A 16,144-nucleotide genomic window follows, 5' to 3' on the forward strand; every position below is an offset into this window, starting at 1 on the left:
CTTTACTTTGTCTCTTTAACTGGATATATCTTTCCGGCAGCACTTGATTAGATTAAATGCCCCTATCAACTGTGAAACTAGATTAATTTGAGAGGCTTGTGAATAATTTCTTTCTGGGTGTGTGCTATGACAGACCTTGTTCCAAAGGTTTAGATGCTTAGGTATAATAATTCTACTGTCCATATCAACATGACTTTAAAATGACATACCATTGAACAGTCTAGGAGAAGTTTCTTTTATTATACTTACTTGGAAAATTTTTCAGTATTTTTAGAATTTTGAATGAGAACTTAATATCTGTATGAAAATTAACCTTTTATCTTATAATAAGTTGGAACTCTTTAATTTCTAAAATGATGTATTAAGTGTTTATGTGTCTTCTTAGATAACGTTTTAGTTCATTTTATTAACATATATAATATTGAAAGTAACCATTATAGCAAATACAAATAACCTTAGAATGGGTTATCATATAATTTTGTTATACATTCATATGGGTGAACTGCTAAAAGAGTGTATATTTAGGGGGTAAAATCATGGGACAATCTGTTTTCTGTTGGTATTTTCCTTGCCACCTTAAACCTACCAAGGGCAGGGGGATTCATTGCCAAAACTGTAAAACTAAGTAACATAGACTCTTGGGTTTTTTCCCACAAAAAATCCAGCAATTGAGATACACACAGTATTATTGTTTGAAAGGAAAATTCTGGGCAGAAAAATCTTACTATTTATGGTTTAAAATTTTATGATTAGAAGAGAAACTTGGAAGAGAAATAGTTTTCGACAAAATGGATATTACTGTTTGAAATGAGGTTTAACTCTTTTGATTGCTGTTGAGTCTTTTTCTAATGTTGGGTTTACTTTGATTCTTCTAGAAAAATAGTTGATCTAAATAAAAGTAAACATTAAAGAAAAAATAGTTGGTCCACAAATATGGAAAAGGAATCATGCGTAATTTAACATTTTGGGGACTTGCGTGGCTGTCCAGTGGTTAAGACTCTGCGCTTCCACTGCAGGGGGCATGGGTTTGATTCCTGGGGGTTCAATCCCTGGTCACGGAACTAAGATCTTACATGCTGCGCAGTGTGACCAAAAAAAAAAAAAAGTTAGCATTTTATATGGTTCTTAAAGTTGATATTTCCATTTGCCTCACAAATAAAGTAGCCAATAAATGTTTATATTAATCATATCATTAAGGAAATTCATTGTTTAAAAGCGTTGGAGTCTCTGGAGAAATATACTTTAATACTGGACAATTCAGGTACTATTTTTTTTAATTAATTAATTTATTTATTTTTGGCTGCATTGAGTCTTCATTGCTGCGCGCTAGCTTTCTCTAGTTGTGGTGAGCGGGGACTACTCTTAGTTGCGGTGCGTGGGCTTCTCATTGTGGTGGCTTCTCTTGTTGTGGAGCATGGGCTCTGGGCGTGCGGGCTTCAGGAGTTGTGACATGCGGGCTCAGGAGTTGTGGCATGGGGGCTCCAGAACGCAGGCTCAGTAGAAAAGGAATAGTAGAAGAGCCTGTGGTGCGTGGGCTTCTCATTGTGGTGGCTTCTCTTGTTGTGGAGCACGGGCTTAGTTGCTCCGCGGTGTGGGTGACCTTCCCGGACCAGGGCTCGAACCCGTGTGCCTTGCATTGGCAGGCAGATTCTTAATCACTGCACCACCAGGGAAGTCCTCAGGTACTATTTTTGCTAAGATTTGTCTTGAGTAGCATTGGTTTGCTCATACTGTTTAGAAACCTATTATGCATCATTTTCCTTTCCCTTTGAATTTCATCATTTTTCCTTCAAACAAAGTTTTTTCATTTACAAAAAATAAAGCCTAATTTTACATAATGAGGATATAGTTATTTGCTAGCATTGTTTTGCTAGTTTTGTAGTATTAATAGTCTATTAAACAAACGTCATACAGTTTATCTGCATAGTACTATTTGAATATCTGTAAAGTATTATTTGTGACTATACTCAGATGATGATTATCATATTCTTGCATCTCAATGGCAGATTGTTCCCTAGAGAAGGTACAAGAAATTAAAGATAAAGCAGAGTTGTAAACACTTGGAACAAGGTCATTTTTTTTTAACTTGGTTATTGTGCTGTATTTGTCTCTTTCTTCAACATTACCTGAGTAACTAAATAGGAGTGCTAGTGATGTTAGATCTTTAAGAAGAGATGTAACCTCTTTTTTCTCCCTTCTCCGGTCAAATATATTATGAGATTTTTATCCTTATCCTGGAAATAAAGACTATGATTAATTTGAAAAGTCGGCGTTATAAAGAAAAATTATTACTATAGGATGTTATGAACACTTCTGAATCTATTATGTATGAACTTTTCAGTAATGTACTTAAAATATATTATTTTGCTTTAATTCTTTTTTATATAGAGCTATATTTAACTACAGTTTTTCTGATGTCCCCTTTTAAATATATTTTTTCCTTGAAAAATATTTTCATTAATTTTTCTGTCACTGAGTAATTTTATTAAAGCAGTTAGAAGAATTTTATACTTGTACAGAAAACTTTAGAATTGGCTTTCTGCTTTAAAATTCTGTGGGCTTTTGAAAGGAAGTGGTTTATTTCAGTGAAAAAAAGTAGTTCAGAATGTTCTCAGATATGTCTTAAGATTCTCTTTGTGTATACACCTACACTGGAAAAACTGAAGCATTAATTGCTTAATTTAAAAATAATTTGCTTTAGACTCTCAAAACAGCTTATCTTCTTCGAATAGCTAGTACCATATAAGAATTGCATGAATGTTAAATGCAGTTTTCTTTTAATCCTAATTACCTTGCTTTTTTTTAAACCATAGAAATTATAATCAGATTACTTATATTTGTATATACTTTCTTGTTTCATTCCCAGGCAATTATATATACTTTTTAATATTTTTTGAGTGCTTGGCATGTGCTAAAGAATTGCTAAGTATTCAGTAAGGGATTAGGATTAGAATGGGAGCCGATAAATACAATTCAGTTTAGCCAACATTTACTGCACGTTCGCTTTTTATCAGAAAAATGTGGTAGCCATTGAGGACATAGATTTAAGCCCCAGACTCTTTCTTAGAACTTTATAGTAGCCCCTCAGGGGCTAAGTCTGGTTTAATAGAAGCACCAAATATAGCCAGGATGTTCTCCCTCTGAACAAGTTGCCTGTTGCTTTTTATTGACTATGTGTAAAAGTATTCTGTTTTGGGAGCTGCTATTTCTCAAGGGAAGATAGGGAAGTGAATTAATACATTGAATGTAAACTTTGTGTCGGGCTTTGTGTATATTTTATTTGATTATTATGAGAATCTGTGAGGTAGGTGGAAGAAACTGAGGCTTATATGAAATAGTTTGTTATTTCACACAGCTATTAGAGGCACATTGTAACTCAAACTGAGTTCTTTTGAACTTGAACACCCCTTTAAAATTTTTTTTTAATTTTAATTTTTTTAATTGAAGTATAGTTGATTTACAATATTGTGTTAGTTCATTACCCTTTTCATTGTTATATATTACTTGCAACAAGTTTTTATACTATAATTATTCAATCTTATTTTGTATTTGTTGGTAAGTATCTTACGGATAAAATTAAATCCCTTGTTAGGGAAACCAGTTTTATCATTAGTGAGGTACTTAAAAATTACTTTCAACTATTTTTTTCTGCTGGTATTACTTACAGACTTTGGCATTCCTATAAGAGAATTGATGTCAATTTCTAAATCCTTGCAAATTAGTGGTCCTAAGAAATGAAGTCCTTTTCTAGTTCATTTAATCTTAAATCACTATGTTGTCTTCTATTCCTTACTTAAGCAACAATTCTGTTTGATTTAAAATTCTGAAGAATTTAATTTTTTAATAGTTGCTAGCTTGGTGCCATCTTTAAGCACATGCTTAAATAATAAATAACAGTGTTTATTGAGTAAAGCTAGAAAATCCAAATGAGCCAATGGATACCTAATCCCATTATTCAGAATTCAGAACTGTTAGCATTTTGATGCATTTAAGCAATAATAGTAGGCACTATTAATGAACACTTACTACACACCAAATATTGTACTAAACTCTTTATATCTGCTATTTTATTTAATATTAACAATAATCACATAGGGATTTTTATTTTTTATTCTCATGTCACCAGGAGGCTCTGAGGCTGAAAAATGGCTAAACACCTTGCCCAAGGCCACAAAACTAGTAAATGGTGGAGCCAACATTCAGAATAAGATGCTTCTGAAGTTCTATCTTTTATAATTTGTGTATGTGTTTCTACGTATAGGGAATATTAGTTTTTTTTTTTAATGGAACCACTCCACTTTTTAACCCATTAACTTAATCATATGCTGCAGACTTAAAAATTTTTTTTAACTTTGTTAAATTTTATTTTTAATTGTGGTAAAATACAGAAAGCATAAAATTTACTGGGTTAACCATTTTTAAGCCTATAGTTCAGTAGTGTTAAGTATATTCACATTGTTATGCAACCAATCTCCAGAACTTTTTCATCTTGTAAAACTGAAACTCAATACTCATTCGACAGCTATCCATTTCCCCCTTTCTTAGTCCCTAGCAACCACTCACAGACTTTTTTGGTATGCCAATAATTTAGGCTTCATAGTATTGTTATTTTATCTACCAAATACCTATTATAGGAACTTAAGTTTTTCAATGTATTTTTACCAAAAATGCTTCAGTAAACATTTTTGTACTTTTTGTGCATTTTTTTCAATTATTTTATAAAAGATTTTTCTAGAGTAGTATTGCTGGATAAAAAGGTACAGGCATTTTTAATGCTTTTAGTACACATTGTGAAGTTACCTTTGGGAAGACTTACTAATTTACTTCTTGTATTTAACTGTGAATCATAATAGCATTGATAGCATTAGTTTATAAAGGACAATTATATTCCATGAAAGGATTTTATATTCATATTGATGTTTTCATTCATTAACAGAGTAGGTAAGAGTCAGAGATCGATTATGCCTTTTGGGTGGGGGAGCTTGTTGTGATGACAGTCACCTTTGTGTCCCTGAAAATTGTATCCATGGTGCATTGTGCATGCTGTTATAGGTTGGCAGTGTTAAAATACCATTTATTCATGAGAAAGCAGTACCTAACTTACAAGTTTCTGTAAGTAAAATAACTCATGTAATGCAGTTGGCACAGTGTCTGGCACATAGAGAATGCTCAACAAGTGATAGCTGAACTTAGTTCAAAGAAATAAAGTGTTCTTTTACTACCATCTAAGGAACAAGTGCTATAAAAAGTGACTATATTAAAGTTGAATGCATTGAGGGGCTTATATTACTTCCACTCACTTTTCTTTTTTTTAAGTCATTCATGATGTTTTGATGTAAGCTCTTTTGAGGGGATTACCTATCTCCTCAGCCATTTTTAACAGCTTGATATAGATTCTTCCATGTATTTCTTTATTTTCACCTAATATATAAAAATAGACACATATACATAGAGGGATTTTTTATTACTATTGTAAAAAAATGATGTACTATAATTTTCATTTTCCTTATAATACACTGTCAACTGGAGTATTTTCCAATGTATTCTTTTTGGTAATTACATAATATTCCGTGGTATGGCTGTGCTACAATTTATTCAAGATTTCCCATATTGAAGGATATTCATTTTATTTCCAATTTTTGCTTCTATGAACTATTCTGTTTACAGAACATCTGTGTACATATCCTTAAAAACTAGGGCTTTTGATTCTATCAGATAGATCCCCTGTGGTGGGATTGCTATTTTAAAGGTATACTGTTTGCTTTAAATAGATATGGCCTTTGCTTTATGAGAGGTGTTATGTTTCATTTTGGACAGTCTGACAGGTAACAAGTTAATGTCTCATTGCTGATTTAATTTTCATTTCCATGACCATTAACGAAGTTGAGTATATTTTCATATATTCACTTGCAATTTGAATTTGTGAATTGCTAATTATATCCTTTGCCCATTTTTTAATTGGGTTGTCTTTTTCTTATTAATTGAAGTCTTGGTATTATAGATATTAATCTTTTATTAGTATATGCATTGTAAATAATTTTCCCAATCTTTTCATTTTCTTTATTTATGGTATCTTTCCAGAAAAATTTAAAAATTGGATGCCATTATATCTGTCTTTTTTAACTTATCAGGTTGCAGTCTTGGATTAAAAAAAACCCCAAAAAACCTTAACCTCTAGGTTATAAATATTCTCAGTTTTCTTTTGAGAGAACTATTATGTGAGTTTTTTACATTTAAGACATTTAATTCCTCTAAAATTTATTTCTGTGTAAAGTGTAAAAAGTGGTCGAACTTTATTTTCTTTCAGAGTTTCATTAGAATTTAAAAGATGCATCAACTTTATGCTCTGACCAGTGGCATGTGGTATAGTAGAAAAGGATGATAGCTCTCAGATTATAGTTTGTAATCTAGCTCTTTCATTTGCTATCTGTAAACTTACTGGATTTCTCTGAGACTTGGTTTTTTTCTTTAAAATGGCAAAAATATTATCTATCTCAAAGTATTATGATTTATCCTTAACCCAGCTTGTACCATATAGTAGTATCTTAAAACAATATTAGTTTCCCTTTCCTTCCCTTTATTAATTGCTTTAAAGTTCATTACATTTGTTATTATGGAGTTATTTCTGGATATTGGATAATATTGGATATTACTAAGTTTTCTTAAGTTATTTAGGAATGACTCTTTGCCCCAATTATGAATTCAAGATGAAGTGTGGAGATGGTTGTGACCTACCGTATATCTTTTTTTTAATTCTTTTTCTTTAAAATTGAAGTCTAGTTGATTTACAATGTGTTGGTTTCAGATGTATGGCAAAGAGATTCAGTTATATGTATCTATTCCTTTTCAGATTTTTTCCCTTATAGATTATTATAAGATATTGAGTATAGTTCCCTGTACTATACAGTAAGTCCTTGTTGGTTATCTATTTTATATATAGTAGTATCTATTTTATATATAGTAGTGTGTATATGTTAATCCCAGACTCTTAATTTATCCCTCCCCCTTCCCATTTTGTGTATATCTTTTTAAAACTTAAATTGTTTAGGATTATTCAAATACAGCAGCCTCTCCCTTCTTACAGTCATGTTCTTGAAAATCTCAAAGATAGAATTTAGGAAAGAAATTGAAGACAAAGTTGAAATAAGGATTAAATTGAATCTGTATAGGCCCATGTATGTGTGCACATGTGTGTATTTTACAGTCACTAAAATAAAATGGTGTAAATGACACCTAAATAATGAGAATATTAATGAAAATTCATGTCTTTAATTTGACTATTAATGCCAGTTTAATTATCATTTATCATCTCTCGCTAGTTGGACTCCTTTCTTGAAATTTTCAGCAAGGTTCTTATTAACTCTTTTCCTTATTTCAGCTCATATGCATACTATGAGCCTTTTATTTCTACTGTGCCTTTTCCTCTACCTAAATGTTTAGTGTTTTTCTGATCTTATGACTAGAAGTTGTCGATTCTCACTGCTAGTTTCCACAGTGATTTGGAAGAGCACAGCTGCTTGTGTAGACTGGATTTACATTATAGTGGAACCACCTATCTGTTAGCTGTGTGCCCTTAGCAAATTACTTAACATCCTGTGTCACAGTTTTCTCATTTGCAAAATTAGGATAAAAATAATTCTTATTTTTTAGGGTAGTTTTGATGTTAAATGAAGTCTTAAATGAAGCCATTATAGCATTTCTTGGCAGACAGTAGGAGCTCATTATATTTAGATTATTCTGTGTTGTTGAGGAGGCATTTCTCAAATATACATTCTTAGCTTTGCCCTTAATAACGTCATGCCGAAGCTTAAGACATGAAGGATTAACAGGACTTGTTAGGGAGATGCTTAAGGGTAGATAATTCCAGTGATGGTGATATAGATTAGAGCTCTCAGGGAGAGTTTAGAATAAGTTAAAACAGAAGGCCTAGGGAAGAATGGTGAGGAACACTGCTACATTTGTCTAGTTTTTTGAAAAAGGGTTTTGGTATATACAGTTTCATTCTGTAAAATAAAACGCTTTGTTTTATAGGCTGTCCTATTTCTGGTCTAACAAAATTTTTATTACAGCAATATTTAAAAATGAAATATAAATGGCTTTTTTAAAGGAAAATTATTAGTAACATAGTATTGCCTTTATTTCTTAACTCTGGAAGTAGCAAGAACTCTTATTGGTCCTAATATAATTTAAATTAATTACATGGATTATAAAATTTTGTGGATACTACTTCAAGGCATATAATCCAGCCCAATATAAGGTTGAAATCTATTCATCAAAAGTTTCTTTTAATTTTTAAGATTGCCGGCTCAATGATATTTATAGAAAATTGAAATCTGATCCCAGTGAATATTTTTTTAGGATACAACATTTTTGTCTTCTGTGTCATAGGAGATGGATACTGCATAATGGATTTGATGAGGCAGTTTATGCTATATGAAGGTTGTTTTAAAATGAAAACATAATTCATACTAAAGAAATCACAGTGTGGTTGTAATATTGAAGGAAGTGGTTTATTCTTTGTAGCCTAGTTGGTGTGCTTTCTGAATGTACATCTGGTAACTAGAATTTAAACGTGTAGTCAGATTCAGTGAAATGATTTTCTATTTGAAATAGTTTTTCATTGAAAATTTAACACTCATTTCTTTGAAATTTTGAAAATCTTTATTTTTGTGGGTATGCCCATATTGAAACATTTATAGGAACTATAATGATTGATGGCAAAAATTGTATTTACCTGGAAAACCTCAGTTTAAAAAAAAAGAACCTTAAATGTTTTTTAAACTCAGGGTGTTTTGATCTGAATGATTTTAAGTTGTAAACTTGTCTTCTATCTTAACCATATAAATACAAAAAGAATTTCTTCCTTTTGAAGTCTTTCAAATCACCTATTAACTTACTATTTTCCTAAATATCAAAGTAATATATTTTTAATGTAGAAAAAGGGGAAAAATCACTCATGATTTGCTTTCTTTTTTTGTCATTTATTTATTTATTTATTTGCTGCGTTGGGTCTTCGATGCTGCGTGTGGGCTTTCTCTAGTTGTGGTGAGTGGGGGCTACTTTTCATCGTGGTGCGCGGGCTTCTCACTGCGGTGGCTTCTCTTGTTGTAGAGCACAGGCTCTAGGCGCACGGACTTAAGTAGTTGTGGCACACGGGCTCAGTAGTTGTGGCTTGCAGGCTCTAGAGCACAGGCTTAGTAGTTGTGGTGCACGGGCTTAGTTGCTTCGCGGCATGTGAGATCTTCCCAGACGAGGGCTTGAACCCATGTTCCCTGCATTGGCAGGTGGATTCTTAACCACTGCACCACCAGGAAAGTCCCACTCATGATTTTCTTACCCAAAGACAAAAATCTTGTGTTTTGCCACATTTCCTTTTAGTTTTTTTTCCTATGCATTTTTATTTTTTATGTTATTAAGGTTTGTACATACAGTTATACATACAATTTTGTATCCTGTGTTTTCCCTTTTTTCATTTTCTAACTGCAGCACACATTTTTAAACGTGGAGTCAATTTTTACGTCCCAGTTTGATCCACAGACTACTTTAAAAATATTGATTAAAAAATTATAAAGGGCATTTTAAATTTAAACAAAAACTACTGTTCTGAACTAGTGTTTCAACATCTTTATAGGTCCTATTCAAATTTGAAATTACTTAATGCCATCAGGTAAACAAGCTTATTTTTTAAAATGTCCCTTGTAATCCTCTCATGTTTAGTTATGGATTTTATGTGAAACAAACCAAAAAACAAACCTTGGTTTTTTTTTTTTTTTTTAACATCTTTATTGGGGTATAACCCTTGGTTGTTTTTAATTGGATTTAAGAATGTTATTTCCTAGAGAACAGTTTTAATTAACTAATACCCTATTTGATGTGGCTAATAGTATTAAAATGTTCAAACATTTTACAGCTGATGTCATTTAGAGATTTAATGATATATATGTGGGGGAGAGATTCTCACTGAATAGGCTAAGTAGTTATTTTTTAAAACTAGGAGTATGAGGGCAGGAACCTTAAAAGGTCATTTGAACTAGTTTCCTGACTTGAGACAGATCTTCAAACATCTTTTTAGTTATGAACCTCAGACCAGGCAACAAGATATAATTTGCAAAGAATGTTAAACTGGACAAATTGTTTAACTTACATGAACCTCACTTCTTCATCTATAAAATTAGTTTTATACCAGATAAGTCATTCTCAATAATTTTTTCTGTCCCAGGACACCTGAGATATACCACTTTCTTGTCAGCATCAGATCTGTCAGTGACAATGATTTTCAGAGGGGGCGGGGGCAAGGCTGTGCTTGTTTTCTTGATCTACCTTCTCCTCCCAAGCTGAGAATCCCTGGCTCAGAGAATATATTACTTTTTTCCATATATCAGATTATGTAATCTTAGTAAATATTTGAGTGTCTAGTATGTACTAGGCCACTGGACTGGATCTTGTGGAAAAAGTTTTAAAAATACACTTGGAACTCAGAGGTTAGTTGGAGAGGTAAGGCACATACTTATATTGATATTTTACAATACAGATGAAAACAATATATGCTCCATCAAAATATACAATAAAGGTTTTTTATTTCAAGTCACATCATTTTGGTCTGGAATTATCATTTTCAAGAATTTGGGGGGCTTCTTTGGTGGCGCAGTGGTTGAGAGTCCGCCTGCCGATGCAGGGGACACGGGTTTGTGCCTCGGTCCGGGAAGATCCCACATGCTGCGGAGTGGCTGGGCCCGTGAGCCATGGCCGCTGAGCCTGCGCATCCGGAGCCTGTGCTCTGCAATGGGAGAGGCCACAGCAGTGAGAGGCCCGTGTACCGCAAAAAAATAAATAAATAAAAGAATTTGGGATTATCACGTGTGACCTAAAATTGATAGTATTATGCTATAACGTATGCTTTAGACCCTAAATGTCATGTTTCCCACCTAAAATGAGCATAAGCAAAAGGTGAAGAAGATAGTATCTAGATGTTTGTTATTAGAGGAAGACTAGCCTACCCTTGTAATTTCCCACTGGAAATAAAAATTGTACTAAATAGAAACTTCTTTGTTATGCTGAGAATGATTTAACTGCTAGGCTGTAACTGTATTCTTAGGAGATTTTGAAATGCAAACGTTAAATGAAGTCAGCATTACTGATTTGAACATTATTATCAGAAGTATCTGAGTAGATACTAAAAATCAGAAAATCATGATTTGGACAGAGCATTAACATTTTATAGAGGCACTTGATTGAGCAAGTTTAGTATACTTTTAACTTCAAAATAAACCTGGTTTGGTTATCTTGGGAAATCCCCTTCCATGAGGTCCTGAGGAAGTGCAACCAGAAACATGGTAGAACGGAGAGGGTGCCTTGGAAACAGCCTGGAGAAAAAGACTCCATTTACCAGGCACGTGATCTTTAGAAATCTACTTAAATTTTCTTCTGTAAAATGGTGGACTGCACCAAATGACCTTTAATAATGCAACCTGCAAATTTGCATGATTGCATGAACCTCAATTCCATGTAGGGACTGTACAAGGAATGTGAACGCTTATTTTCTGCCTGGCTCTGTTAGCCAGCATTCCTTCATTGGACATTTGCTACCTTCTCACCTTTCATTTTCTGTACGTTATTTCATCCATTTCCAGGTCTCAAGTTACTTCTTGTGTTTTAATGGTGCTCTCATTTCTTCTGTTCTGCAGACTCAATTATCCAGGTTTCTATCCAATTTCTATTTGTCTTGAAAGAATCTCAGATCCAATGTGTTCTATATTCATATCTAATTTAGAGCCCTAGGGATTTAGATCTCTGTTTTTTTGCCTCCCTAACATTTAATTCATCACCATATTCTGTTACTATATTGTCTTTCATGCTTGCCCCTCTTACTTATTTCCTATGCTCTAGTGCTTGCTCAGCTGTAGTCATAGCACTTGTGGTCTCATGCAAAATTCTCTTAATTTCTTTGTTTATATTTTCTTTCAGTCTTGTCATTCTACATGTGCATCACATCTAGAATGAAAGCTACCTGATAACAGAGAGTATTAGTCATCTTGTGTCCCCCATGACAAGTAAATGTTATAATTTAACTTGAAAAACTCTAAAGACCCGAGATAGTGTGTAAGCAGTGTTTAAAAAACCACAAAATATTGGTGGCAATCTCCATCTATTTAGGACGAAGCAGTTCCTCTATGGACTGCTCTAATTTTGCACTTGAATAAAAGACTATCGAAGAGAAGCAATATCCTGACCAGCAGACTTCTTTAGCTCTCTGGAATGTATTCTCTATTGGGTAATGACATAGGCATCCACTTTTCCTTGCTAGAAAATTTGGGAACTGTTCTTTCTCTCACTTTCCTACATACATTCCGGCAGCAAACGTTCCTAATTTTACCTTGTAGTATCTTTTAAATAACCCTTTCTCCATCGCCATCGTTCTTATCTTACGTCAGTTCATAGAATTCCTTACGCATATCAGTACAACAATTTTCTATGTGCTTTCTCTCAGTCTTGTCTCCACAATTCATTTTAAAGCACAATATGGTATGTCATACCAATGCTTAAATTCTTTTAGTGGCTCTTATGTTTCAAAATCAAGTTAAGTACCTAAATGTTATATGTGGCCCTAAATGAGTTGCCAGTTTTTCTGTCCTTAAGTCTCACACAATTAATCTCTTTCCCTATATCCCAGCCATGCTGATCTACTGTCAGTTGTATGCATTGTGTCACATTCCCTGAGCCCCTGTTCCTTATTTTTCCCTCCAAGATTCATTAGGAATCTTTTGAAGGAAACCTTGCCTAATTCTTCCAGTATGGTGGGTTAGTACCTTTCCTATGCACTGTCACTGTACCTGCATTATATCAGTTCATACTGTAATAATGTTTGTGTGGTATCTCTATTAGACTTAAGGTTTCTTGAGGATAGGAATCATGTCTTATTCTTTGATCTCTCTATTCCAATACCTAGCACAGTGTCATACAGCTGACAATTTCCCTCCCCACCATGAATTAATATGTGATTGTCAGAGAGTAATTTGTGTCTATAGATTCAATGTGGTGTGAATCATTCAGTACTTAATATATGCCAGGCATTACTCTAAACACTTAACATGTGTTAACTCATTAAATTCTCTTAACATACCTATTAGGTAGGTTCTAATATTGTTACCATTTTACAGATGAGGAAACTAGGCACTGAGGGAAGTGAAGTGACTTACTTGAAGTCACATAACTAAAGTGGCAGGGCCTGTATTCAACCCAGGCTATGTGGCAGCAGAGTCTATGTCTTACCTACTTGACCAGACTCTCAAGTGAGAGTTGAATTGGAGGATTTTGACATGGAGTGGTTATTGGGTGTATAATATGTATTTAATTCTTTTGTTAATAACTATTTAGAGCAGTATTCAACTGGAGGTGATTTTGCCCCACAAAGGACATTTGGCTCTGTCTGTAGACATTTTGGGGATGCTGTTAAGCATCCGGCAATACCTGGGACACCCCTTTGCCTCCATCAGAGAAATATCCTGCCCAAAATGTCAGTAGTCCTGAGGTTGAGAAATCCTGCTTTAGAAAATCTGAGAAGAGCAGGATAGATTTGACCATGTTTTTTTTTCCCCGTAAGAGATGACATGTTCAAAGACGTCACATTTATAATTCCCTTTAGTTTTCACCTTCATTCCTTTAGGAATTTATTAGAGCATTGAAAGAGCTATTAGGAAATTATTTTGTTTATTCAATTCAGCATTCAACAGACATGTATAAATGATGTGCCATGTATCACATACTTTGGTTGCGGAAATAGAAAAATCCAAAAGATTCAGTCCTTGCTGTCAAGAAGCCTCAGAGCCTAACAAGGGGTTACTTAACACAAAAGACAAAACTGTTTAGAGCATTACTTTCAGCCTTACTAGAGCATTCTGAATATAAAGTTGTCATTGGATTATTGATTGGATGAACTTTGTACCTTTGTTTCAAAACATGAAATAAGAAAAAATCAAGAGCATCTCTGAAGAATAGTATAGAAATAAGTTTTTAGTGTTTTGAAATGTTTTAATATATATGCTTCTCACTTAAAGGTTTTTAATTATAAAAATTATACATAGTCATTGTAACATAGAAGTATGTAAATTTTGATATGAAAAGTCACTTCCTCTCTTTCCTAATATCACTCTCTAGAAGTAATAACTTTTTTTTTAAACTTTTTATTTTATATTGGAGTAAAGCTGATTAACAATGTTGTTATAGTTTCAGGTGCACAGCAAAGAGACTCAGCAATACATATACATGTATCCATTCTCCCCCAAACTCCCCTCCCATCCAGGCTGCCACATAACATTCAGCAGAGTTCCCTGTGCTATACAGTAGGTCCTTGTTGGTTATCCATTTTAAATATAGCAGTGTGTACATGTCAGTCCCAAACTCCCTAACTATCCCTTCTCCCCACCCTTCCCCGCTGGTAAGCATAAGTTTGTTCTCTAAGTCTGTGAGTCTCTGTTTCTGTTTTGTAAATAAGTTCATTTGTATCATTTCTTTTTAGATTCTTCATATAAGGGATTCATACGATATTTCTCTTTCTCTCTCTGTAGAGGTAATCTCTTTTAAAAGTTCACTTACATTCTTGTAGACTTTTTAATGCCAATAACATAATAATGTAGCATCTTTGCTGTATAATATTGCAATTGCTTTTCCCATTTAATGTGTTATTGTTTTCTTTTCAAGCATGTAGGTTTACTATGTTATCTGAAGCAAATTATTTCATTGTTTGGATACATCATAATTTGTTTAACGATTCCCTTATTGAGGTACATCTACAGTTTTTTCACCATTACAGACATCATCACGGTAAACAATGTTGTTCATACATTGTTGCACAGTAGCGTTAGTATTTCTGTAGAATGCATTCCCAGAAATATAGTGTATATAGTAAAGTTTTTTACTTTATCAAATTTTCTCCCTGCCAATGGTTGTACCAGGCTGTACTCTTGCCAACGGTGTCAGATAGTGCTCTTTTCCCCATTTCCCTTTGCAACGCTGGATGCTAATAAAAAAAAGTAGAAATCCTTTTACTTATTCCTCTGTGCCGTTTTTCCGTTTGTCCCCCCCTTCCACCAGCTCCTCTTTTCAGTCCTCCCCTTGCTCCTCCTGCTTATCCGTCCCCACCCCCCCCACCCCCGTTTCCTCTGCCACACCTTTCTTTGACTTGTGTATTTTGAACTGGTCTATTTATTGGTTTGTAGGAGCTCTTTATACACACACACACATACACACACACACACACACACACACACACATATATTAACCCCTTGTATGTATTTCCTCACATACTTTTATGTTTGCTTGTGGTATCTTTAATCAGGGAAAATTTTTAAAAATTTTATGTAAAATTTGTCAGTCTTCCTTATTTGAAAATCAAATATATTTTTATATTATTCTTCATATCTTTAATCAACAAGGAATTTATGTATGAAAAACCATAAACGTATGATAGAGTCTTTTTCTCAAATGGATAGCCAGTATTCCCAATACAATATTGAATATAACCCATTCTCTTCCCACTGATTTGAAACATCTCTTTGCATATGTTGAATTCCTACTTAAAACTGTGTAACCTATATATTCCTATAAGAACATTCAGTTCTTATTTTTATGTATAGCAAACATAAATATATTACTATTAATTGGTTCATTTACAGATGCTCTGTTCTAATTCATCAAGCTATTTTTGTGCCATTACCACATTTTAACTTACTTCAGCTTTATGATATTTGATATCTTGGTAGTTCTAGTCCCCTATCATTATCCTTAACTTAAAAATTTTATTGGTCATTCTCTCACATTTACTTTTCCAGATGAACATCAGCTTAGCATGTTCTTCTCTTTTTTTGTATGTACTCTTGAAACTTAACTTGTATGACACTTAAGCGAATTAAAAAAACCACTGGGTTCAAGCCAAGGTGAGGTATACTTTTTGTGTTACTGCTTATCTGTGACTAGGTGCATGTTTATTCTAGCACTTTTTGATCCTATAAATGCCTAAAATCATTTAAAAAATAAAGGCGGTTAATGGGTGCAACAACATCCAGTCAAACTAAAGATACTTACAGTAAATATGTATTGACCACAAACTTCAGTAATTATTTTTGATTTATGAGTTTTCTGGCAAGGA

The 16,144-nt window shown here is 33.4% G+C and overlaps 1 protein-coding gene across 2 annotated transcripts in view; it reads left to right on the forward strand.

Moving 5' to 3' along the window:
• Positions 1-16,144, forward strand: part of HBS1L (HBS1 like translational GTPase) — an 81,868-nt gene that overhangs the window by 28,413 nt on the left and 37,311 nt on the right. Inside the window, exon 6 of one of the 2 annotated variants that reach the window (XM_060167742.1) lies at positions 14,698-14,820. The exons of the other annotated variant lie outside the window; for it this stretch is intronic. Within the exon in view, the coding sequence (XP_060023725.1) occupies positions 14,698-14,820 (123 nt within the window). The remainder of the gene's footprint in view (positions 1-14,697; positions 14,821-16,144) is intronic. 2 annotated transcript variants of the gene reach the window in all.

This window comes from Lagenorhynchus albirostris, chromosome 12 (genome assembly GCF_949774975.1).
Source record: "Lagenorhynchus albirostris chromosome 12, mLagAlb1.1, whole genome shotgun sequence".
NCBI lineage: Eukaryota > Metazoa > Chordata > Mammalia > Artiodactyla > Delphinidae > Lagenorhynchus > Lagenorhynchus albirostris.